Source organism: Nerophis ophidion, linkage group LG08, assembly GCF_033978795.1.
Source record: "Nerophis ophidion isolate RoL-2023_Sa linkage group LG08, RoL_Noph_v1.0, whole genome shotgun sequence".
NCBI lineage: Eukaryota > Metazoa > Chordata > Actinopteri > Syngnathiformes > Syngnathidae > Nerophis > Nerophis ophidion.
This window is the reverse complement of record NC_084618.1, coordinates 72387306-72412985: the sequence shown is the minus strand read 5'-3', so window position 1 is coordinate 72412985 and position 25680 is coordinate 72387306. Positions and strand designations below refer to the sequence as shown.

At 41.7% G+C, this 25680-nt stretch overlaps 3 protein-coding genes across 6 annotated transcripts in view; 2 read left to right on the top strand and 1 right to left on the bottom strand.

The window, feature by feature from the left end:
* cpn1 (carboxypeptidase N, polypeptide 1) overlaps nucleotides 1-796 on the top strand; it is a 28648-nt gene extending 27852 nt beyond the window's left edge. The window contains exons 8-9 of the mRNA XM_061909634.1: nucleotides 185-303; nucleotides 431-796. Of these exons, the coding sequence (XP_061765618.1) occupies nucleotides 185-303; nucleotides 431-541 (230 nt within the window). The 3' untranslated portion in view covers nucleotides 542-796. The remainder of the gene's footprint in view (nucleotides 1-184; nucleotides 304-430) is intronic.
* LOC133558337 (integrin beta-3-like) overlaps nucleotides 1-11094 on the bottom strand; it is a 92090-nt gene extending 80996 nt beyond the window's left edge. For 2 of the 3 annotated variants that reach the window (XM_061909633.1, XM_061909630.1), the window contains exons 1-2: nucleotides 11043-11094; nucleotides 7663-7937 (exon numbers count right to left, since the gene is read on the bottom strand). Coding sequence is in view for 2 of the 3 variants with exons in the window: in XM_061909630.1 (XP_061765614.1) it covers nucleotides 7663-7721 (59 nt within the window). In the remaining variant the exon portion in view is untranslated. The remainder of the gene's footprint in view (nucleotides 1-7662; nucleotides 7938-11042) is intronic. The other variant, XM_061909631.1, reaches the window with a different exon arrangement.
* Nucleotides 11095-11159: 65 nt separating this feature from the next.
* Nucleotides 11160-25680, top strand: part of dnmbp (dynamin binding protein) — a 113029-nt gene continuing 98508 nt past the window's right edge. For both annotated transcript variants that reach the window (XM_061909625.1, XM_061909624.1), the window contains exon 1: nucleotides 11160-11482. The gene's annotated coding sequence lies outside the window, so the exon portion shown is untranslated. The remainder of the gene's footprint in view (nucleotides 11483-25680) is intronic.

Here is a 25680-nt window from a genome sequence, read left to right as displayed (position 1 = left end):
CTCTACCACCGTGAAGCCCTGCCCTATAGATGCTAAAACCGATACAAACTAGGTCAAAACGTGACCTTTACGAATACAAACACGGATGGAATACATTGCTCTCTAGTGGCTTAAACTGTAAATGCACCTTGAAAAAGTTACTATCCCTGCAACACATTGGAATACATTTTTCACGTTTCTCTAGGAGTGGCTGGCGACTATTTCCGCCTCCTGTTGCCGGGCACGTACACCGTGACAACCTCCGCCCCCGGTTACACTGCCTCTATCAGCACCGTCACCGTGGGACCAGCTGAGGCCACACAGGTGGATTCCTTATCACAGAACCACTTTAAAAAATCATACAAGGCTCGCTTCCTTTTTTTGTATGAATATAAATATTCTGTTGTGTTGCTCATCTTTTCTTTTGTTCTCTCTCTCTTTCTCTCTCCAGCTGCATTTTCATTTGAAAAAGGCCCCAAAAGCCAACCTGAAGACAAAGCACCACTATGGAAAAAAGAACCTGTCATCCCCCAAGTCCTCCTTAAAACTTGGTCCAAGATGAGTCCGCAGTTTACAGAACACATAAACCTGCTATATGAGTAAACACACATAGAAACTAAGGACAGAACTATGTAGACCTATGAATATGTATTATTTTTTTGTTAATATACTTCCATGTCTGTATTGATTAATTATTGCCGGACCGGCGTATTTATATAACATTATTGATGGATACAAAGGTGATCGTGCTTTATTTGTATGTGCAATTACTTGATGATTACCTACAATGGAAATAAAATAATGTTGTTTTTTGTCACATGTCACTTTTTCTTCAGAGTGTACATGGTGTGCACAATTCAATTTGATGGGATGCTTATTAAGTGCAATGATGGGATGCCTGGGCATAATCACATCCACAGCAAAAAACTTACAATACTGTATTTTTGAATAGTGAACGCAAAAAACTATGAGCTGTGATGTTTACTTTTTTTTAATCAACCAATTAATTTTTTCAATATAACATAATGTAAAAATGATAAATTAACTAAAATGCCATTACTATATTTTTTTCAAACACATACACATAAATCTTTGATATTTTTTATACATATTTTTTTCATTTTGCTGTAAAAATTACAGGCAGCATCCATCCGTCCATCCATTTTCTACCGCTTGTCCCTTTTGAGGTCGCGGGGGGTGCTGGAGCCTATCTCAGCTGCAATTAAATGTATTTTATTTCATTTCAATTGGGGAACGCTGATGTTTGTTTTGAGTAAAGAGCTCCGTGACAGAACCAATGAAGCTTGTAAGTTGAGGTACCATTGTAGTTGGGTTTGAACAGAAACAATTTCAGGAATGTGTATCCTGAAGATGGCAGCAGAGTACAAGAAAGCGTGAATTTGACAGGACTTCTTTTTATTACAGCATGTAAAGCTGAATGCAATCATCTACATACAATATCGCCCTATTCCCTACTAATAAATACATTGTGGCTGAAAACTTGCAGAAAAAAAGACTACATGTATGTTTTGAAGTATGAGAAAGAAACTTTCTATAAAACGATCTCTCATTTTCCGTGTGCTTTTCTCAAAGCAAACAAAGCATAAACAATGCTCTCCTAAGTGAAAGGAAAGAGGAAAAGACCACTTCACATTGCAGGCTGTGACGTACAAAGGGACATTACCAGGTCAAAAGTACTAATCCGAGGTCTGCACTACCTATTGCATTTAATTCACGATTTAGTAGGCCTCTCTTTGCCACCAATACGAAGTTTGGTCACTGCAGGAGGAGACACAACGGAAGGATTGTGTCCTACAGCGGCCTACAGAGCATAGAGTGACAGAAGCAAATATTGAAAGACAACAATAGACCCTCAAAACCGCTCTTGGATGCGAAGCACAAAGGACGGGTTTCATACAGTCACACAGCTCTGGAGTGTTCTCATTGCTATGTGTGTGATCTGCATTTGCTTACAAGGACAAAACATGGCATCACCGATGCACCACGCTGCCGGGCATCTCCCACACTCTCATAATTGTGTTCATTGATTCAAATTTGAGATACGGCCGTACGAAAGGCAGCTCTGTGAACCACTATACTAGCATTATCCATCCATCCATCCATCATCTTCCGCTTATCCGAGGTCGGGTCGCGGGGGCAACAGCCTAAGCAGGGAAACCCAGACTTCCCTCTCCCCAGCCACTTCGTCTAGCTCTTCCCGGGGGATCCCGAGGCGTTCCCAGGCCAGCCGGGAGACATAGTCTTCCCAACGTGTCCTGGGTCTTCCCCGTGGCCTCCTACCGGTTGGACGTGCCCTAAACACCTCCCTAGGGAGGCGTTCGGGTGGCATCCTGACCAGATGCCCGAACCACCTCATCTGGCTCCTCTCGATGTGGAGGAGCAGCGGCTTTACTTTGAGTTCCTCCCGGATGGCAGAGCTTCTCACCCTATCTCTAAGGGAGAGCCCCGCCACCCGGCGGAGGAAACTCATTTCGGCCGCTTGTACCCGTGATCTTATCCTTTCGGTCATGACCCAAAGCTCATGACCATAGGTGAGGATGGGAACGTAGATCGACCGGTAAATTGAGAGCTTTGCCTTCCAGCTCAGCTCCTTCTTCACCACAACGGATCGGTACAACGTCCGCATTACTGAAGACGCCGCACCAATCCGCCTGTCGATCTCACGATCCATTCTTCCCTCACTCGTGAACAAGACTCCTAGGTACTTGAACTCCTCCACTTGGGGCAGGGTCTCCTCCCCAACCCGGAGATGGCACTCCACCCTTTTCCGGGCGAGAACCATGGACTCGGACTTGGAGGTGCTGATTCTCATTCCGGTCGCTTCACACTCGGCTGCGAACCGATCCAGCGAGAGCTGAAGATCCCGGTCAGATGAAGCCATCAGGACCACATCATCTGCAAAAAGCAGAGACCTAATCCTGCGGTTAACAAACCGGAACCCCTCAACGCCTTGACTGCGCCTAGAAATTCTGTCCATAAAAGTTATGAACAGAATCGGTGACAAAGGACAGCCTTGGCGGAGTCCAACCCTCACTGGAAATGTGTTCGACTTACTGCCGGCAATGCGAACCAAGCTCTGGCACTGATCGTACAGGGAACGGACCGCCACAATAAGACAGTCCGATACCCCATACTCTCTGAGCACTCCCCACAGGACTTCCCGAGGGACACGGTCGAATGCCTTCTCCAAGTCCACAAAGCACATGTAGACTGGTTGGGCAAACTCCCATGCACCCTCAAGAACCCTGCCGAGAGTATAGAGCTGGTCCACAGTTCCACGACCAGGACGAAAACCACACTGTTCCTCCTGAATCCGAGGTTCGACTATCCGACGTAGCCTCCTCTCCAGTACACCTGAATAAACCTTACCGGGAAGGCTGAGGAGTGTGATCCCACGATAGTTGGAACACACCCTCCGGTCCCCCTTCTTAAAGAGAGGAACCACCACCCCGGTCTGCCAATCCAGAGGTACCGCCCCCGATGTCCACGCGATGCTGCAAAGTCTTGTCAACCAAGACAGCCCCACAGCATCCAGAGCCTTAAGGAACTCCGGGCGGATCTCGTCCACCCCTGGGGCCTTGCCACCGAGGAGCTTTTTAACTACCTCAGCGACCTCAGCCCCAGAAATAGGAGAGTCCACCACAGATTCCCCAGGCACTGCTTCCTCATAGGAAGACGTGTTGGTGGGATTGAGGAGGTCTTCGAAGTATTCCTTCCACCTATCCACAACTTCTGCAGTCGAGGTCAGCAGAACACCATCCGCACCATACACGGTGTTGATAGTGCACTGCTTCCCCTTCCTGAGGCGGCGGACGGTGGTCCAGAATCGCTTCGAAGCCGTCCGGAAGTCGTTTTCCATGGCTTCCCCGAACTCTTCCCATGTCCGAGTTTTTGCCTCCGCGACCGCTGAAGCTGCACACCGCTTGGCCTGTCGGTACCTGTCCACTGCCTCCGGAGTCCTATGAGCCAAAAGGACCCGATAGGACTCCTTCTTCAGCTTGACGGCATCCCTCACCGCTGGTGTCCACCAAGGGGTTTTAGGATTGCCGCCCCGACAGGCACCAACTACCTTGCGGCCACAGCTCCGATCTGCCGCCTCGACAATAGAGGTGCGGAACATGGTCCACTCGGACTCAATGTCCAGCACCTCCCTCGTGACATGTTCAAAGTTCTTCCGGAGGTGGGAATTGAAACTTTGTCTGACAGGAGACTCTGCCAGACGTTCCCAGCAGACCCTCACAATGCGTTTGGGCCTCCCAGGTCTGTCCGGCATCCTCCCCCACCATCGCAGCCAACTCACCACCAGGTGGTGATCGGTAGAAAGCTCCGCCCCTCTCTTCACCCGAGTGTCCAAAACATGAGGCCGCAAATCCGATGACACAACTACAAAGTCGATCATGGAACTGCGGCCTAGGGTGTCCTGGTGCCAAGTGCACATATGGACACCCTTATGTTTGAACATGGTGTTTGTTATCGACAAACTGTGACGAGCACAAAAGTCCAATAACAAAACACCACTCGGGTTCAGATCCGGGCGGCCATTCTTCCCAATCACGCCTCTCCAGGTTTCACTGTCGTTGCCAACGTGAGCGTTGAAGTCTCCCAGTAGGACAAGGGAATCACCCGGGGGAGCACTTTCCAGTACTCCCTCGAGTGTTCCCAAAAAGGGTGGGTACTCTGAACTGCTGTTTGGTGCATAAGCACAAACAACAGTCAGGACCCGTCCCCCCACCCGAAAGCGGAGGGAGGCTACCCTTTCGTCCACCGGGTTGAACTCCAACGTACAGGCTTTGAGCCGGGGGGAAACAAGAATTGCCACCCCGGCCCGTCGCCTCTCACTGCCGGCAACGCCAGAGTGGAAGAGGGTCCAATCCCTCTCGAGAGAAGTGGTTCCAGAGCCCTTGCTGTGCGTCGAAGTGAGTCCGACTATATCCAGCCGGAATTTCTCGACTTCGCGCACTAGCTCAGGCTCTTTCCCCCCCAGTGACGTGACGTTCCACGTCCCAAGAGCTAGCTTCTGTAGCCGAGGATCGGACCGCCAAGTGCCCTGCCTTCGGCTGTCGCCCAGCTCACAATGCACCCGACCTCTATGGCCCCTGCTATGGGTGGTGAGCCCATTGGAGGGGTGACCCACGTTGCCTCTTCGGGCTGTGCCCGGCCGGGCCCCATGGGAACAGGCCCGGCCACCAGGCGCTCGCCATCGTGCCCCACCTCCGGGCGTGGCTCCAGAGGGGGGCCCCGGTGACCCGCGTCCGGGCGAGGGAAATCTGGGTCCATGGTTTTTCATCTTCATAAAGGTCTTCGAGCTGCTCTTTGTCTGACCCCTCACCTAGAACCTGTTTGCCTTGGGAGACCCTACCAGGGGGGTTTATGCCCCCGGACAACATAGCTCCTAGGATCATTGGGACACGCAAACTCCTCTACCACGATAAGGTTGCAGCTCAGAGAGGAGTATATACTAGCATTAGCTACACTAATTCCATGACAGTATCAAAGGGATATTTCATATTGTAATATTCTTGATATATATATGGCTGTAGAACCAAAAAAAGAACACTACAATATGAAAGGTATAAAGTAAAAAAATCATTTAAAGTGCTTATAATACAAAACCCCAAACCAGTGAAGTTGGCATGTTGTGTAATTCGTAAATAAAAACGGAATACAATGATTTGCAAATCCTTTTCAACTTATATTCAATTAAATAGACTGCAAAGACAAGATTTTTAATGTTCGAACTGATAAACACTTTTTATTTTTTTGCAAATAATCATTAACTTAGAATTTAATGGCAGCAACAAATTGCAAAAAATTTGGCACCAGGGCATTTTTACCACTGTGTTACATGGCCATTCCTTTTAACAACACTCAGGAAACGTTTGGGAACTGAGGAGCTTTTTAGGTGGAATTCCTTCCCATTCTTGCTTGATGTACAGCTTAAATTGTTCAATTGTCCAGGGGTTCCCTGATGGTATTTTAGGCTTCATATTGTGCCACACATTTTCAGTGGAAAACAGGTCTGGACTACAGGTAAAGCCAGTCTAGTACCCGCACACTTTTACTATGAAGCCACGCTGTTGTAACATGTGGCTTGGCATTGTCTTGCTGAAATAAGCAGGGGCGTCCATGATAACGTTGCTTGGATGGCAACATATGAATAAGAACATAAGCATTAATGGTGCCTTCACATACCCATATCTTGGGCACTAATTTGGACACGTTTTCATAACATGGTCACTACTGCCTACTTTGTCTTGTTATAATCTTATTTTACTGTTATATTTGTATTCCCATTGTAGCTTTTTATTTTTTATTCTTATTGTAATATTTTTCTTTTTTGTTTCCATTTAAACGCCCATTATTTACTTTTTACTTTTATTTAAATTGATCTCAACTCTGTACACTGCTGCTGAAATTTTAATTTTCCTGAGGGAACTCTCCTGAAGGAATCAATAAAGTACTATCTATCTATCTATCTATCTAATATACCCCCATACCATCACAGATGCTGGCTTTTGAACTTTGCTCACGCATTTGTTCACAAAGTGGTGACCATCCTTGTTTGTGAATGATTGAGCATTTCATGGAAGCTGCTTTTATACCCAATCATGGCACCCACCTGTTCCCAATTAGCCTGTTCACCTGTGGGATGTTCCATATAAGTGTTTGATGAGCATTCCTCGACTTTCTCAGTCTTTTTTGCCACTCGTGCCAGCTTTTTTAAATATGCTGCAGGAATCAAATTCCAAATGAGCTAATGTGTTCAGAAAATACCAAATATTTCCAGTTCGAACGTTAAGTATCTTGTCTTTGAAGTCTATTCAATTGAATATAGGTTGAAAAGGATTTGCAAATCATTGTATTCTGTTTTTATTTACCATTTACACAACGTGCTTCACTGGTTTTGGGTTTTGTAATTAAACAGCATTTGATAATCAAAACGCTTTAAAACACTGGGAGTGGCTACAAGTGTGAGTTGGGTTCAGATATAATGTGTACGTGATAGCTTTAAAACATGGGCAACAAATTAAAATGAAAGACTTAAATTGCTATCTCAATTGCTAATTTATATTCTAAAAACGCCTGATGAATATATACAGAAATTACATAAATTGAAAATATATAACATAAAATAAATATTTGAAAAAAAACACAATACAATTTAGGCCCTCCACAGATTACTATCGATTGTTATATGAAATACATTGCAAACATATAAATAAATGTATTCATCCATCTGTTACCTATTAGAGCTGATGCTGTTATGATCCGCTGCCCGGATCTTATTATGATTAGATTTTTGAGTCTTTTTGTGTTTTCTGTTGGTTTTGGACTCCTTCGGTTCCTGTTTGTGCACTTCTCAGTTGGTTACCATAGTTACGTAATATTTTCACCTGCCGCTTGTTCCGGACGCACACCTGTTTTTTAATCACTGTCATTATTTAAGCCTGCCCTTCTCCCATCAGTCTGTCTGGCTTCCTAGTTTGTTTTCATACAACAAGTAACGACTTCTGTTTTCCTGCTCGCTACCTGCTAGCTTCCACGCTAGGCTATTTTTTTTCTAGCTCCCATGCTAGCTCTTTTAGTTGTCTGCCTTAAGTGCTATGAGCACGTTTTTCTTTGTTCTACCTGATTTATATCTTAACAAATCATTTTTCCTACCTGTACGCTGTGTCCGAAGCCCATCTGCTTCCCTGGGAGAACGAAATCCGCATCACCATGCGCCCAGGTCGTTACAGATGCTTGGCAGGGGTCTGTGTTGAGGTGGCGATTTGTCCGGGGTGTAAATGCCTTCCGCCCGAATGCAGCTTAGATTGGCTCCAGCACCGCTCGCGGCCCCAAAAGGGACAAGCGGTAGAAAATGGATGGATAGATGGGCTTGGCAGGGGTTGCAGTGACCTGGGGACAATCCCATCATGCAATGACTGTGGTATATCCTGTGAGAAGTTGCAGTTTGTTCATTAAGTATGTATTTTTCTGTTCTTCGCTACAGTAAATTGATCCATTACACATATCATTTATTGGGAATTGTTTATGTTGCCATCTATGAGTGCATGAACATTATTGACTAGGTGTACAGGTGTGTGTGTTTTACTGTGACGTCTATCTCTTCCTTTTCTATGCCCACACTTGAGATTAACTCCGTTTCCTGCCATTGTTGCTGCACATACAAGATCACATTTTAGGAAGCTGACGTGCAGACGCAGCAAAAAAGTGGATTCAGCCTTTCGCACCAAAAACACGTGTAATTACCTCAACTGAGAAATGGGTGACCAAGTATTAATATGTGTAAAGACTATATTGATTATATGCATCTGAGTTTTTTAAAGAATAGACAGCAGAGTTTTTATTAGAGGGAGGAATGCCATGAAACAGATCAGCTCTTTAGCATCCATTTTATGTAATTTTTAAACAAAAATAAGTCAGATTTTAGCACTGGTTAAATGGCTACACGACAGGATGAGTAGGTATTAGCAACAGATTCTTTAAAAAAATATAAAACTCGTGTTACATAGAGGATCTTTGATATCGCACATTCTTAAAACAGCAGAGCCCTTCATTAATATACTGTATGTAAATATAAATATTTGAATTAGTATTTTGCAGTAAATTCCTATAAACAGAAGAGCATGCCATTCCTTTTCAGTATTGTTGACAGACATTCTTGCAGCAGAGTTCTAAAAACACCAAAGCACTATCTTATATGTAATCATTGACAAAGTATTTTTTTTGCATATATACAATCTTTGACTGGCATTTTTGCAAAATATCCCAATAAATAGCAGAGCACTCCTGTAATAAACTGTACAGTGGATGCAATATTAGTGTTTTTGCAGTAGGTCCTTAAAACAGAGAGTTCCTGTTTTCTGTATCCTGTTCATGTTATGGATATGTTTCATCATTTCACATTATTACTTTTTTCACTCATGATTCCTGAATTAATAAAAGTAAAGGTAGACGTCTAGGTCAGTGGTTCTCAAATGGGGGTACGCGTACCCCTGGGGTTACTTGAAGGTATGCCAAGGGGTACATGAGATTTTTTTTTAAATATTCTAAAAATAGCAGGAATTCAAAAATCCTTTATAAATATATTTATTGAATAATACTTCAACAAAATATGAATATAAGTTCATAAACTGTGAAAAGAAATGCATTAATGCAATATTCAGTGTTGAGAGCTAGATTTTTTGTGGACATGTTCCATAAATATTGATGTTAAAGATTTATTTTTTTGTGAAGAAATGTTTAGAATTAAGTTCATGAATCCAGATGGATCTCTATTACAATCCCCAAAGAGGGCACTTTAAGTTGATGATTACTTCTATGTGTAGAAATCTTTATTTTAATTGAATCACTTGTTTATTTTTCACCAAGTTTTTAGTTATTTTTATATCTTTTTTTCCCAAATAGCTCAAGAAAGACCACTACAAATGAGCAATATTCTGCCCTGTTATACAATTTAACAAATCAGAAACTAATGACATAGTGCTGTATTTTACTTTTTATCTCTTTTTTTCAATCAAAAATTCTTTGCTCTGATTAGGGGGGTTTTGAATTAAAAAAGTCCACAGGGGGTGAATCACTAAAAGAAGGTTGAGAACCACTGGTCTAGATAGCCTGCCCCAACTTACTATAGTCGCAGTGTCAATACAAAAAACTAATTTATTATTACATCATGGTAGAGTGTTGTAAATAGGCTTAAGCCAGTTTTTGTTGTTGTACATTAATTTATAATTCACACAAAAGTCAACATCAGCACTTTCGACATCAAGGAAAGAAAACATAAGCAAATACAGATAAAGTATTCAATATAATAAATAGTAATAATAAAAAATTGGAACAAAAAAATAACAAAATAAATCAAAAAATACATACACACATACACACACACACATATATATATATATATATATATATATATATGTATATATATATATATATATATATGTATTGAATTGCCATTTTCAAAATGGAGGAGGCTGATTTCAATACCGGTAATTTGAAATTGCATAAAGGGAAAAAGATTAAGAGCTATTCAGTAGGATTTAAGGTCCAAGCTTACATCACACTCAAGTTTTTAGTGCTTGCCTTTGGTAAGTGCCGGAGTGAGAAAAGGTTTTAAAATAATTAGCGCATGCTTACTTTTACCGCATGCCTTTGGTAAGCGCAGGTGTGAGAAGAGGTTTTAGATTAATTAGCGCCCCGGCGGCAATTCAAGGAAATACGATATATGTAGGCGCCAGTGCCCCCCGCGACCCCGAACGGGAATAAGCGACAGAAAATGGATGGATGGATGGATATACATATATGTATATATATATATATATATATATATATATATATATATATATATATATATATATATATATATATACATACATATATATATATATATATATATATATATATATATAATAAATTATAAAAGGGTTGTACTTGTATAGCGCTTTTCTACCTTCAAGTTACTCAAAGCGCTTTGACACTACTTCCACATTTACCCATTCACACACACATTCACACACTGATGGAGGGAGCTGCCATGCAAGGCGCTAACCAGCACCCATCAGGAGCAAGGGTGAAGTGTCTTGCTCAAGGACACAACGGACGTGACGAGGTTGGTACTATAAATTTTCTACCGGTTATTCCCTTCGGGGTCGCGAGGGGCCCTGGAGCCTATCTCAGCTACAATCTGGCGGAAGGCAGCATACACCCTGGACAAGTCGCCACCCCATCTCTGGGCCAATATATATATATATATATATATATATATATATATATATATATATACATAAAAGACAAAAAGGGCTACCTGAATCACTTTAAATGTTTTTAACAGAGATATCAATTTAAGGTTTTTTTTTAGCTTGAGCCGTGTTTGTCGTAGCATTCCAGACTCCACTTACTAGCCTAAAGTCACACAAAAAAACACCTCACTTATACACCTTAGAAACACACTTATTGTACCCGATAGTCGACGTAAATGTGTCGTTTGATATACAGAATTCGTTCCTACTTTTTCAAATACATTTGGAAACACTCACTCTTTTTGTTTTAGTCAGGCATCATGTGGGGCAGCTCACGAGACACTCGCTGGAAAACTTTCTTTCCAGTCAGGCAATTAGGCTGGGCACCTATAACGGAGGGGGGTGGGGGGGGGGGGGCAGTGGGTGGTCTCGTCCGCAAAGTGAAGGCATGGAGCGACGCGAAGCAGCGACGAGATGACAGCTGATCCCGCCGCAACACATCCAAGATCTGCGGTATACCTCCAGACTGTGTGCCAACTGGTTTTTTTTTAAACAAGAAACAAGAGGTTACTCACTAAGTTGATGTTTTTTTAAGCGGTCGGAAGTGTAGCTAAATTCTCTGACGAGGACGCTATAGTGCCAACACATCATCCGCTAGTTTGAAAAAGTTTGTCTATATGTTCTACCTTCCTGGATCTTAAACGTTTTCCCCTTCTGGACTTCAGTCACCCGAACAGGTAATCATTTTTTTTATCTAAACTGATCCTGAATGTTTATTGGAGTTTGTAATAATGTGGTTGGACGATTACACGCATGACTATTCCTAACCATAAACACGATGATGATGATGATGTGTTTACAAAGTGGCTATCAAGACTGATGGCCTTGAATGGCCTCAGACCAAATAATCCCAAGAGATCTTGCTGTCTCTCACCTGTCAGTTTATAAGCCTTTCCAGGGGCTCTTCCTGGGTGTGGAGCCTATCCCAGCATTTTTTATTATACTGCACAACCTGGAGCCTATCCCACTGATCTCAGCTGATTTGTAGGGTGAAAGGTGGGATACAACATCATCTGCTGGCATATTGACATCCATCCATCCATTTTCTACCGCTTATTCCCTTTGGGGTCGCAGGGGGCGCTGGTGCCTATCTCAGCTCCAATCGGGCGGAAGGCGGGTTATACCCTGGACAAGTCGCTACCTCATCGCAGGGCCAACACAGATAGACAGACAACATTCACACACTAGGGCCAATTTAGTGTTGCCAATCAACCTATCCCCAGGTGCATGTCTTTGGACGTGGGAGGAAGTCGGAGTACCCAGAGGGAACCCGCGCATTCACGGGGACATTGAAATGAAATTAAATTAGTTTATTTCGGTCATATAATGAACCATTTTGTGTTTTGATTGATTGATGAGGTGACGACTTGTCCAGGGTGTACTCTGCCTTCCGTTCGAATGCAACTGAGATAACTTCCGACACCCCCAACGACACCAAAAAGGGACAAGCGGGAGCAAATGGATGGATGGATGATTGAAACTTTTATTAGTAGATTGCACAGTACAGTACATATTCCGTACAATTGACCACTAAATGGTAACTAAGTTCTTCAACTTGTTTAAGTCGGGGTCCATCCATCCATCCATCCATCCATGCATCCATCCATCCATCCATCCATCCATCCATCCATCCATCTTCTTCCGCTTAGCCGAGGTCGGGTCGCGGGAGCAGCAGCCTAAGCAGGGAAGCCCAGACTTTCCTCTCCCCACCCACTTTGTCTAGCTCTTCCCGGGGGATCCCGAGGCGTGTCCTGGGTCTTCCCCGTGGCCTCCTACCGGTTGGACGTGCCCATAACACCTCCCTCGGGAGGCGTTCGGGTGGCATCCTGACCAGATGCCCGAACCACCTCATCTGGCTCCTCTCGATGTGGAGGAGCAGCAGCTTTACTTGGAGTTCCTCCCGGATGGCAGAGCTTCTCACCCTATCTCTAAGGGAGAGCCCTGCCACCCAGCGGAGGAAACTCATTTCGGCCGTTTGTACCCGTGATCTTATCCTTTTGGTCATGACCCAAAGCTCATGACCATAGGTGAGGATGGGAACGTAGATCGACCGGTAAATTGAGAGCTTTGCCTTCCGGCTCAGCTCCTTCTTCACCACAGCGGATGGGTACAACGTCCGCATTACTGAAGACGCCGCACCGATCCGCCTGTCGATCTCACGATCCACTCTTCCCCCATTCGTGAAATCGGGGTCCATGTTAATCAGTTCATGGTACAAATATATACTATCAGCATAATACAGTCATCACACATGTTAATCATCAGTGTATATACATTGAATTGTTTATATTATTTACAATCAGGGAGGAGGGATGTGGAGGGGGTTGGGGGGGGTGGTAGGTTTGGTTGATAGCAGCACTTCAGTCATCAACAATTGTATCATCAGAGAAATGGACATTGAAACAGGTCTGACTTGGTAGGATATGTACAGCGAGCAGTGAACATAGTGAGCTCAGAAAGCATAAGAACAAGTATATACATTTGCTTATTTACATTTCATTATTTACAATCTGGGTAAGTGGGATGTGGTGAGGGAAGGGTGTTAGTCTAGGGCAGTGGTTCTCAAATGGGGGTACGCGTACCCCTTGGGGTACTTGAAGGTATGCCAAGGGGTACGTGAGATTTTTTTTAAATATTCTAAAAATACAAACAATTCAAAAATCCTTTATAAATATATTTATTGAATAATACTTAAAGAAAATATGAATGTAAGTTCATAAACTGTGAAAAGAAATGCAACAATGCAATATTCAGTGTTGACAGCTAGATTTTTTGTGGACATGTTCCATAAATATTGATGCTAAAGATTTCTTTTTTTATGAAGAAATGTTTCGAATTAAGTTCATGAATCTGTATTACAATCTCCAAAGAGGGCACTTTAAGTTGATGATTACTTCTATGTGTAGAAATCTGTATTTCAATTGAATCACTTGTTTATTTTTCAACAAGTTTTTAGTTATTTTTATCTCTTTTTTTCAAAATAGTTCAAGAAAGACCACTACAAATGAGCAATATTTTGCACTGTTGTACTATTTAATAAATACGAAACTGATGACAAAGTGCTGTGTTTCACTTCTTTATCTCTTTTTTTCAACCAAAAAATGCTTTGCTCTGATTAGGTTGTGAACCACTGGTCTAAGGTTGTAGTTGCCTGAAGGTGTTCTTTTAGTGTGGTTTTGAAGGAGGATAGAGATGCACTTTCTTTTACACCTGTTGGGAGTGCATTCCATATTGATGTGGCATAGAAGGAGAATGAGTTAAGACCTTTGTTAGATCGGAATCTGGGTTTAACGTGGTTTGTGGAGCTCCCCCTGGTGTTGAGGTTATGGCGGTCATTTTGTCTTCGGATCACATCTTTTGTCTGTTTTTTGAGTCCTTTTTGGTTTTTTGATTGTTTGGACTCTTCCGATCCCTTAGTTTGTGTGTGCACTTCCTGTTTTGGATACCATGGTTTCTGATTTGTCCCAGCCTCTCTGTATAGTTCGGTTGGTAGAGCGGCCGTGCCAGCAACTTGAGGGTTGCAGGTTCAATCCCCGCTTCCCCCATCCTATTCACTGCTGTTGTGTCCTTGGGCAAGACACTTTACCCACCTGCTCCCAGTACCACCCACACTGGTTTAAATGTAACTTAAATATTGGGTTTCACTATGTAAAGCGCTTTGAGTCACTAGAGAAAAAGCGCTATATAAATATAATTCACTTCACTTTTACGTGCACGGGTGTCTTGATTGTTACTTGAGTATTTAAGCCTGCATTCTACCTCAGTTCGTCTTGGGTTCGTCATTTGCTATATGCAACATTCACGTTTTGGTTTATCTAAGTCCTTGTCTTAGCTTCCGGGCACTCGGCACACTCTCTTTGGACTGTTTGGACTCTCTGCTAATTTTAGCATTAGTTTCCCGTGCGTAGGCACGCCGTTTCTTTTCAGTTTTGTACAAGTGTTCGTTTACCTTTTTGTATATTAAAATGAGCTGTCACCTGCTATCCTGCCTGTCTGGTCCTGTTGCATCTGGGGGTGACACCTTCGCGCATCACTATGCGTTCCAAACGTGACACATTTACAGTATGGAAGTAGTTTGACATGTACTTCGGTGTTAGGGAAGTGTAGCGAATTTTATAGACTAGGCTCAGTGCAAGTTGATTTACTCTGTCCTCCACCCTGACCCTGCCCACTTTGAAGAAGTGGGTAGGACTGAGGTGTGATCTGGGGTGGAGGTCTAGAAGTAACCTGACTAGCTTGTTCTGGGATGTTTGGAGTCTAGATTTGAGGGTTCTGGAGGTGTTGGAGTACCAGGAGGTGCATGCGTAATCGAAAAAGGGTTGAATGAGAGTTCCTGCTAGAATCTTCATGGTGCTTTTGTTGACCAGAGAGGAGATTCTGAAGAGAAATCATGTTCGTTGGTTGACCTTTTTCATTACCTTGGTTGCCATTTTATCACAGGAAAGATTAGCAAATGTCAAACGATGAAATGAAATGAAATGAGTTTATTTCGGTCATATAATCAACCATTTTGTGTGATCAATTTAACAGTACAGATTATACATATTTAAAAATCACACACATTTACACACAAAAAGGAAAGAAAAAGGAATAGGCGGAAGCCACGGCTTATATTTGCCTATCCTATGCCTTCACTGAAAATAAGAGTAGCTGGAACATCAATGTTGAAAAAAATCAATGGGATGAAAGTAATTGTTACTATATTTTTTAATTTATATAGCTTGGTTCAATCCCCGCTTCCGCCATCCTAGTCACTGCCGTTGTGTCCTTGGGCAAGACACTTTACCCACCTTTGATTTATTGAGACTTTTATTAGTATATTGCACAGTACAGTACATATTCTGTACAATAGACCACTAAATGGTAACACCCAAATAAGTTTTTCTACGGCGTGGCGCAGTGGGAGAGTGGCCATGCGCAACCCGAGTGTCCCTGGTTCAAATCCCACCTAGTACCAACCTCGTCACGTCCGTTGTGTCCTGAGCAAGACACTTCACCCTTGCTCCTGATGGGTGCTGGTTGGCGCCTTGCATGGCAGCTCCCTCCATCAGTGTGTGAATGTGTGTGTGAATGGGTAAATGTGGAAGTAATGTCAAAGCGCTTTGAGTACCTTGAAGGTAGAAAAGCGCTATACAAGTACAACCCATTTATCATTTAACTTGTTTAAGTCGGGGTCCACGTTAACCAAATCATGGTTTGATTCACCTGCTCCCAGTGCCACCCACACTGGTTTAAATGTAACCTAGATATTGGGTTTCACTATGTAAAAGCGTTTTGAGTCACTAGAGAAAAGCGCTATATAAATCTAATTCACGTCACTTCAATTTTCTATTATTTCACCTTTCAAGGCTTTTTTAAACCTTAACAAAGGTCTTCAACTCATCACTGGGCTTGTTCCACCATTTAACTCCTAAAACAGAAATACGTTTGTATTTTATAATCGTTCTTACTTTACCTATAATATACCCCGTATATTATAGTTTTTTCCTCTTAATTGAAATAACCTAAGAATACAAGCTGGAAGGCTGTTGTTCTTTACTTGAAACATAATTTCCATTGTTTTTAAAAACAGAATATCTTAAAATTTTAACACATTAGAACTTGTAAATAATGGAATTGTTAGGTTCACAGTATCACGCTTTGTGTATTATTGTAATTACCCTTCTTTGAAGTTTAATTATTGGGTCTATTTATGTTTTATAAACATTTTCCCAAACTTCAGCACAATATGTGAAATATAGAAAAATAAAAGAAAAATTTAACATATGCAGACATTACAATTTTCAGCACATGTCTTACTTTATAAAGAATAGCAATGGATTTGGATATTTTTCCCTTTATATTTTCAATATGCGGTTTCCAACATAATTTATTCCCAAGAATTTAGTTTCATATGAATTTAGTTTCATATCAATTTCCACTTAATTTAATTTAATTTTTGCTTCACAGTTTGTCCTTGCACCACTAAACACCATTTAAATAAAGTATAAATAATTTAGGTCCCAATACCTTGATAAACCTCACAAGTTACTCTTCTTGGCTGTGATTTCGTCTTATTAATTTCCACATATTGAGATCTGTTACTTAAATAACTACTTAACCACTGTTGTGAAACACCTCTTATGCCATAGTTTTCAAACTCATACTTTGTGTCTGGAGCCTATCCCGGCATTTTCTATTATACTGCATAAGAGCTAGGGGTGTAACGGTACACAAATTCGGTTTGGTACGTACCTCGATTTAGAGGTCACGGTTCGGTTCATTTTCGTTACTGTAAGAAAACAACAAAATATACATTTTTTGGTTAATTATTTACCAAATTTGTAAAGTATGGCTTTATCCTTTTAACATTGGGAACACTATAATAATTCTGCCCATGTTAATCAACATTACACAGCCTCAAATTGTTGCTCAGATTAAATAAAATGACAAAACTTTTCTTCTACATATAAAAAGTGCAACATTAAACAGTTTCAAGTCAACTCATCATGCTTGATTTATCACAGCATTTGGGAAGCCTGTAGTTGATTTTTATTATGTAAATGTTATATTTATATCAACATGTGATAGCAGGGACCCTGCCATTCAAAGCTTTTCTGTCCATAAAACACACACACACACCGCAAAATGAGCTAACGTCACGCTAAAAGCTGATTAGCCTTCACCTCATGCAAGAACTGCGAGTGAGCTGAGCTGCAGTTTATGTTTCTAGAAGGTCAACGGGCTCATAGTGATGTTAGTAGTAGTTGACTGGGAGGTGTTTATTATCATTTGGGGAGAGTGCGCTGCCTTATGTTCACTTGCTAAATGCCTATCTGATAGACACTGAAGCATTTACTACATGCGCTGTGAATACGCACTGCTGATTGGCTGGTTCCGCCCTGAATACGCACTGTTGATTGGCTGTTACCGCTATATATGTAACCAATCTGATGGTTGTGTGGGTGGGACAATGCTGGATGCTGAGACAGTACACCACCGAACCGAAACCCTGTACCGAAACAGTTCAGTACAAATACACGTACCTTTACACCTCTACCTGAAGCCTATCCCACTGATCTCAGTGGCGCAGTGGGAGAGTGGCCGTGCGCAACCCCAGGGTCACTGGTTCAAATCCCACCTAGAACCAACCTCGTCACGTCCGTTGTGTCCTGAGCAAGACACTTCACCCTTGCTCCTGATGGGTGCTGGTTGGCGCCTTGCATGGCAGCTCCCTCCATCAGTGTATGAATGTGTGTGTGAATGGGTAAATGTGGAAGTAGTGTCAAAGCGCTTTGAGTACCTTGAAGGTAGAAAAGCGCTATACAAGTACAACCCATTTATCATTTATTTATTTGTAGGGTGAGAGGTGGGATTCACCATAATCTGGTCACTATGCAATCGCAGGTCGCATATTGACAAACCATCACTCATATGGAAAATTTACAAACTCCAATTAACCCAGTGCTTCTCTCTCGGCGGGCATACGAGACAAGGGACTTCCAGTATTAGTATCATTCTTTAAGAATACACAGGCCTTCAGCTAGGTGGCAGTGATGCTCAAATTAATCAACAGTCTCAACCAGAAAATATGACCAAGTATAAGTTTACGATAAGGTGTCAGGGGGGTCGTGAGAAAAGAAAATACAAGTCTTCAGCTCGGTGGCATGTAGGTGCTGGTGCCAGCTACTAAAAGAACGTTTTGTACGGACAGCTAAATGAATAAAAATGATCAGGTTCTCAACCGTATTAAAAAAACAAAAAAAAAAACATTTTAATACTAATTAATAACAACATATTTGTTTTTACATGTATGTATACATTTTTGAAGCCTTTCAAAGACAAAATATCATCATTGCAAATTGTGCATCATATCGCGATGACGTCATGGTGACCACGCCCATAACTTGTCCTAACCACACCCCCACTGCCACAGGTATGTCGGCAGTCTAAGTTCTAGGGGAAACCCTTAAGTATATATTGTAGTAAAAGTTTGTACCATTATAGCACAATATAAAGTGCTATGCAGTACAGTATATTAAAAAAACCTAAAAAGTAGTGATTACCTTTTTTCAGAATTTATTAACTGTGACACTACCATGTGGTGCACTCACAGTTCAAAAATCACAAAACTCCTTAACTTCAACAGCCAGGTAGCTACAATGATTAGCAATATTACATTTTTTCATAGATTTTATTTTGTTGGTTTATTTTCTTAGGGTGCAGCAGATGGGGGAGAGGAAAAGGAGGCAGTGTTGACAACGCTGTGGATACTTCCTGAATGTTTCAAACCACACATTACTTGTCCATTGATTTTTATAGACTTCTATGGCGCTAGAAAAACTAGAAAAAAGGCTAAAAAAAACACTTAAAGGCCTACTGAAATGAGATTTTCTTATTTAAACGGGGATATCAGGTCCTTTCTATGTGTCATACTTGATCATTTCGCGATATTGCCATATTTTTGCTGAAAGGATTTAGTAGAGAACATCGACGATAAAGTTCGCAACTTTTGGTGCTGATAAAAAAGCCTTGCCTTTACCTGAAGTAGCAGACGATATGCGCGTGACGTCATGGGTTGTGGAGCTCCTCACATCTGAACATTGTTTACAATCATGGCCACCAGCAGCGAGAGTGATTCGGACCAACAAAGCGACGATTTCCCCATTAATTTGAGCGAGGATGAAATATTTGTGGATGAGGAAAGTGAGAGCGAAGGACTAGGGAAAAAAAAAAAAAAGATTATACAGTGGGAGCGATTCAGATGTTATTAGACAAATTTACTAGAATAATTCTGGAAAATTCCTTATCTGCTTATTGTGTTACTAGTGTTTTAGTGAGATTAGATGTTCGTACCTGTACAACCTGAAGGTCGGCCGCGCACCTTTCTTCAGCACCAGTCGACGGGTGGTGGCGATGCCCATCTCTGCTTTTCGCAAGGGACCCTCTTCGAAACACGATCTTTCGAAATGATCACTGCATAATATACTGTACTTTGTGTGTGTGGTCCAATCCAACCATGTTCACTTGACCGCTCTGTTCCATAGTAAAGCTTCACCGTCATCCTTCGGGAATGTAAACAATGAAACACCGGCTGTGTTTGTGTTGCTAAAGGCGGCCGCAATACACCACTTCCCACCTACAGCTTTCTTCTTTGATGTCTCCATTATTCATTGAACAAATTGCAAAAGACTCAGCAACACAGATGTCCAGAATACTGTGGAATTATGCGATGAAAACAGACGACTTATAGCTGGGAACGGTGCTGGAACCAAATGTCCTCTACAGTGCGTGACGTCACGCGCACGCGTCATCATACCGCGACGTTTCAGCAGGATACTTCGGCGCGAAATTTAAAATTGCAATTTAGTAAACTAACCCGGCCGTATTGGCATGTGTTGCAATGTTAGGATTTCATCACTGATATATAAACTATCAGACTGCGTGGTCGGTAGTAGTGGGTTTCAGTAGGCCTTTAAAATGCACACAAAGACTAAGCACTGTAGCTAATGCCTGCAACAATGAGCTGACAAACAGTGAGCATCAGCAATCGATCAGCCCGCCTGCAATAGGTGTGCTTCCGGGCATAAAATGGCTGCACTGCGAGGCACTCGATGGTTGGAGAAAACGTTTGTACACTGAGACGACGTTTGTACAACAAAGCATTTTTTTCCGGTCTATGACATGTAAATTGAAAAGTTTGCACAATGAGGAGTTGGTAAATCAGTGTTCCGCTGTAAAATCGAAATATTAAATATACATAAATGGAGGAAAAACATGTCAAACTGTCGTAGGTTAAAAATATAATTTATTTCCCATTCATTTATGCCGCTGGCCAAAGTGACGAGTAAAATGTGCAAGTAATGGCTGGTTTCTGTTATGTCGACTACCGCTTATGTCCACACCGGTCAGTCCGTCTGATTGGTGTATACATAAATGGGTTCTACTGCAATATGCACTAAGTATTCTGCTCAAGCTATAGGCACATATGTTTGTGAACATATTGTTTTGAACATAGAGTTACAGTACACTCATACTTGACAACCTTGAGACCTCCGATTTCGGTAGGTGTGGGGTGGGGGGGCGTGGTCGGGGGTGGGGCGGGGGGTGTGGTTGGTGGCGTGGTTACTTACAGCTGATGTGTGCGCAGTTGTTTACTGCACTTTCTAAAGTAGACGTTATTGTCACATATGCATGATTGATTGATTAATTGAAACTTTTATTAGTAGATTGCACAGTACAGTACAAATTTTGTACAATTGACCACTAAATGGTAACACCCCAATAAGTTTTTCAACTTGTTTAAGTCGTGGTACAAATATATACTATCAGCATAATACAGTCATCACACAAGTTAATCATCATAGTATATACAGTACATTGAATTATTTACAATCCGGGGGGTGGGATGAGGAGCTTTGGTTGATATCAGTACTTCAGTCATCAACAATTGCATCAACAGAGAAATGGACATTGAAACAGTGTAGGTGTGACTTAGTGGGATATGTACAGCGAGCAGAGAACATATTGAGTTCAGATAGCACGAGAACAAGTTTATACATTAGAAATACATTCGATTATTTACATTAGGTTATTTACAATCCGGGGAGATGGGATGTGAATGTAGGTGGATAAATGGTTGAAGTTGCCTGGAGGTGTTGTGCTGGTGCATGTACAGTAGATAGCAGTAATGTCCTGTTTAAGAGTGTCACATGCTGTTTACGGCTGACGAACTGCCTTACGGTAGAGTGGTAGATGTAAACGTGACTGCTGTTGTCGTGTGTTGTTACTGATGATGAGAGGACTTTAATGAAACTGCCCAACAATAAACCCACATAAGAAACCAAGAACTCGCCCTCGATCATTCTACAGTTATGACGTAATTGAGCAGACACACTCTCAGACACGTCACTCAGGTCCTCATGGAGCTGGAGGGGGCGTGGCCTCCAGTTCCGCCTGAATTTTGGGAGATTTTCGGGAGAAAATTTGTCCCGGGAGGTTTTCGGGAGAGGCGCTGAATTTCGGGAGTCTCACGAAAAATCCGGGAGGGTTGGCAAGTATGAGTACACTTGCATTAGTAACTTTAATCAAATAGAAAGGCAAGCCTCTAAATCAGGGGTGCCCACACTTTTTCTGCAGGCGAGCTACTTTTCAATTGACCAACTCGAGGGGATCTACCTCATTTATATATATCATTTATATTTATTTATTTATGAAAGAGACATTTTTGTAAACAAGTTAAATGTGTTTAATGATAATACAAGCATGTGTAACACATATAGATGTCTTTCTTTCACAAAGACAAGAATATAAGTTGGTGTATTACCTGATTCTGATGACTTGCATTGATTGGAATCAAACAGTAATGATGATAACGCCCACATTTTCAAATGGAGGAGAAAAAAAGTTGTCCTTTCTGTACAATACCACATGAAAGTGGTTGGTTTTTGGCATCTAATTCATCCAGCTTCCATACACTTTACAAGAAAAACATTGGCGGCAAATTCCGTAGCTTGCTTGATTGACATTCACGGCACCCGAGGGTCTTGTGAGATGACGCTGGCTGCTGCCAGTTCATTATTATGAAAAAATGACAGAGAGGAAGGCGAGAAACACTTTTTATTTCAACAGACTTTCGCGCCGTCCCTTCCGTTTAAACTCTAAAGGCCGACTGCACATTTCCTATCTTCACAATAAAAGCCCTGCTTCATGCTGCCTGCGCAAGCTGGCGTGCACAAGTGATGTGCACGCCAGCTTTCTGAGGGATCGCTTGTGCACGCCAGTTTTCCGAGACTCTGTATTTAGTTAGCGCAGGCAGCATGAAGCAGGGCTTTTATTGTGAAGATAGGAAATGTGCAGTCGGCCTTTAGAGTTTTGACGGAAGGTACGGCGCGAGAGTCTGTTGAAATAAAAAGTGTTTCTCGCCTTCCTCTCGGTCATTTTTAATAATAATGATCTTGCAGCAGCCAGCGTCATCTCACAAGACCCTCCGGTACCGTGAATGTCATTTAAGTGACGTCTTGGTGAAGATTGATGATCACTAATTTTTAGGTCTATTTTTTTTAAAAGCCTGGCTGGAGATCGACTGACACACCCCCCGCGGTCGACTGGTAGCTCGCGTTCGACGTAATGGGCACCCCTGCTCTAAATCAATCAAATTGTGAAGTAGCCGTACTAGTACAGTTCAGTATTTAGACTCCTCTGGCACCATTCATTTCTATATTTCTTCAACTCTATGCGAATACTGACTGGTATGAATATCTTTCGTGTGCGCTTCCATAACTACAGTGAGAACAGTGAGGGTTGCCATGCCTTCAGTATTTAGTGCCGGGTCAGGATTTTAGACACACATAAACAACCTGCGCTTTAAATTATTTAGCGCTGCCAATGGAGTCTTATATCAACTCTCATTGGCAAAGAAACCGTAGACGTTCGTGTCAGCGTGCACGTCGGGGAACTTACTGCACACGTCCGTATAAATCTGCCGAAATGTGTAATTATATGCGTGCTGTGATTAAAGATTATAAATGCCAGTTTGTGTAGATCATAACTGTTAATTAAGTAGACTGTGTGATTCTTCCTCATGTTTATTTTGCAGACAACAGCATAACGTAAGAATGTGTGAATGTGCAGAATGAATCTGACATGATGTAAGACAGTAATCCTGTTATGTAAACACGTGCCATTCCTAAGTGTGATTCATGTAGCAAGACAAGGTTGCGTTACTCCCCCCCTTTTTTTTGACGTGCTAATGTCTTCAGGAGTGTATGTGCCTGTGGGATACTCACACTTTTGACTCAGGTTTGGTAAAGTATATGATATTTCTTTCAGAAAAATACACAAAAAGAAAAACTACAGTAATAACTTAAGATGTTAGCACATTTCGTAGGAGTTCTCCGGGCCTCAATTAAAGGGGAACTGCCCTTTATTTTATTATTTTTTTGCATTTTGTTCACAATCATTATAAGAGGCAAGAACACATGTCTTTTTTTTTAGCATTCTAAAGATGATAAAAAACGCTTGCAACATGCGGCTAATATGAGTCACCATTTTACCCTTCATAGCCCTCCAAAACAACTTCAAAACCCATCAACGTTTTATATACACTCTGCAACGTTTTATATTTTTATATACAGTACAGGCCAAAAGTTTGGATACACTTTCTCATTCAATGGGTTTTTCTTTATTTTCAGGACTATTTACATTGTAGATTTGCACTGAAGGCATCAGAACTATGAATGAACACGTGGCGTTATGTACTTAACAAAAAAAAAGGGGAAATAACCAAAAACATGTTTTATATTGTAGTTTCTTCAAAATAGCCACCCTTTGCTCTGATTACTGTTTTGCACACTCTTGGCATACTCTCGATAAAGGAACCTGAAAAGTAAATAAATCAATTATTCGAATCCAAAAATGTAAATGAACTCAATAACTTTGCCAGTATTGATAAATTGCCATGTTCGTGTGTGTTTGTTTTTCTCAAATCTTAACACATGAGTGTGTTTATTCAATTGCAGGATTAAATGAACAGAGTGAACCCTTTTGATTTGATGCTGATGAATGGTCTATTTTGATCTTTTTTAATATAATAGGGCGCACCGGATTATCGAGCGCATTAAGGAGTCATATTATTATCATTTTTTTCTAAATTGAAAACACTTCCTTGTTGTTTACATAACATGTAATGGTGGTTCTTTGGTCAAAATGTTGCATAGATTATGTTTTACAGATCATCTTCAAGCCTCTTTCATACAGTTGCTTCCAGATGCGCTGTTTTGTGGGTGGTCTTATTTACGTGGCTTACCTTTGGCAGCCTCTTCTCCCCGTCATCTTTGTTGTAGAGGTGTAGCGTGCAAGGACGGAAGTGGAAGAAGTCCGACCGAAACTCTAAGAACTAAAGTTCCTTGGGTGAATAATGTACACTCACTACACCGGTATGTTTTAGCGCTTTCATGGCGAGTTTACTGACTGATATAAGTAAGAACTTAACACTACTTTATAATAGAAATGGCAACAGCGGCGGATGAATGTCACATAACAAGAAAATAGAGGCAAAAGTAGAAGCTTAACGACTCGCGGACACGCGCAATTTTTCAGGACTTCTACAGATCCCAAATACAGATCAGCACGTACCAGAATGTAAGAAACGTTTCTTTTGCATAATTTCGCGAAACAAAACGCCAGATAATACGTCTTATCTCATACACACACCATAATAATACTGGTATGTTTAGTCCTTTAGGCGGTGTGGCTTCATAGCTTACCAAAGTCGTAGTAAAACATTTTGATATATTTTTGAGCGCCATATGTAATGTTCTATATTTTCAATGGAACATTTATTTAGTACCCCGCCTTCCGCCCGATTGTAGCTGAGATAGGCGCCAGCGACCCCAAAAGGGTATACGCGGTAGAAATGGATGGATGGGCATTTAAAATGTTGCTGTTGTTTTCTTGAGACATATTGCAATCAAAGTGCAATCTACACTTATCTCTTATGTTTGACTGCCATCTACTGGTCACACTTATCATTACACCATGTACCAAATAAAAAAGCTCCGAGGTGAGTAAGCTCAACCAAACTTATTCCTTACATTAGGCGCACTGGGTTATAAGGCGCACTGTCGAGTTTTGAGAATAAGAAAAATGATTTTAAGTGTGCCTTATAGTTAATTTAAGGTAAAGTACCAATGATTCTCACACACACACTAGGTGTGGTGAAATTTGTCCTCTGCATTTGACCCATCCCCTTGATCACCTCCTGGGAGGTGAGGGGAGCAGTGGGTAAAAGCTGTGCCATGCCCGGGAATCATTTACGGTGATTTAACCCACTATTCCTACCATTGATGCTGAGTGCCAAGCAAGGAGGTAATGGGTCCCATTTTTATTGTTTTTG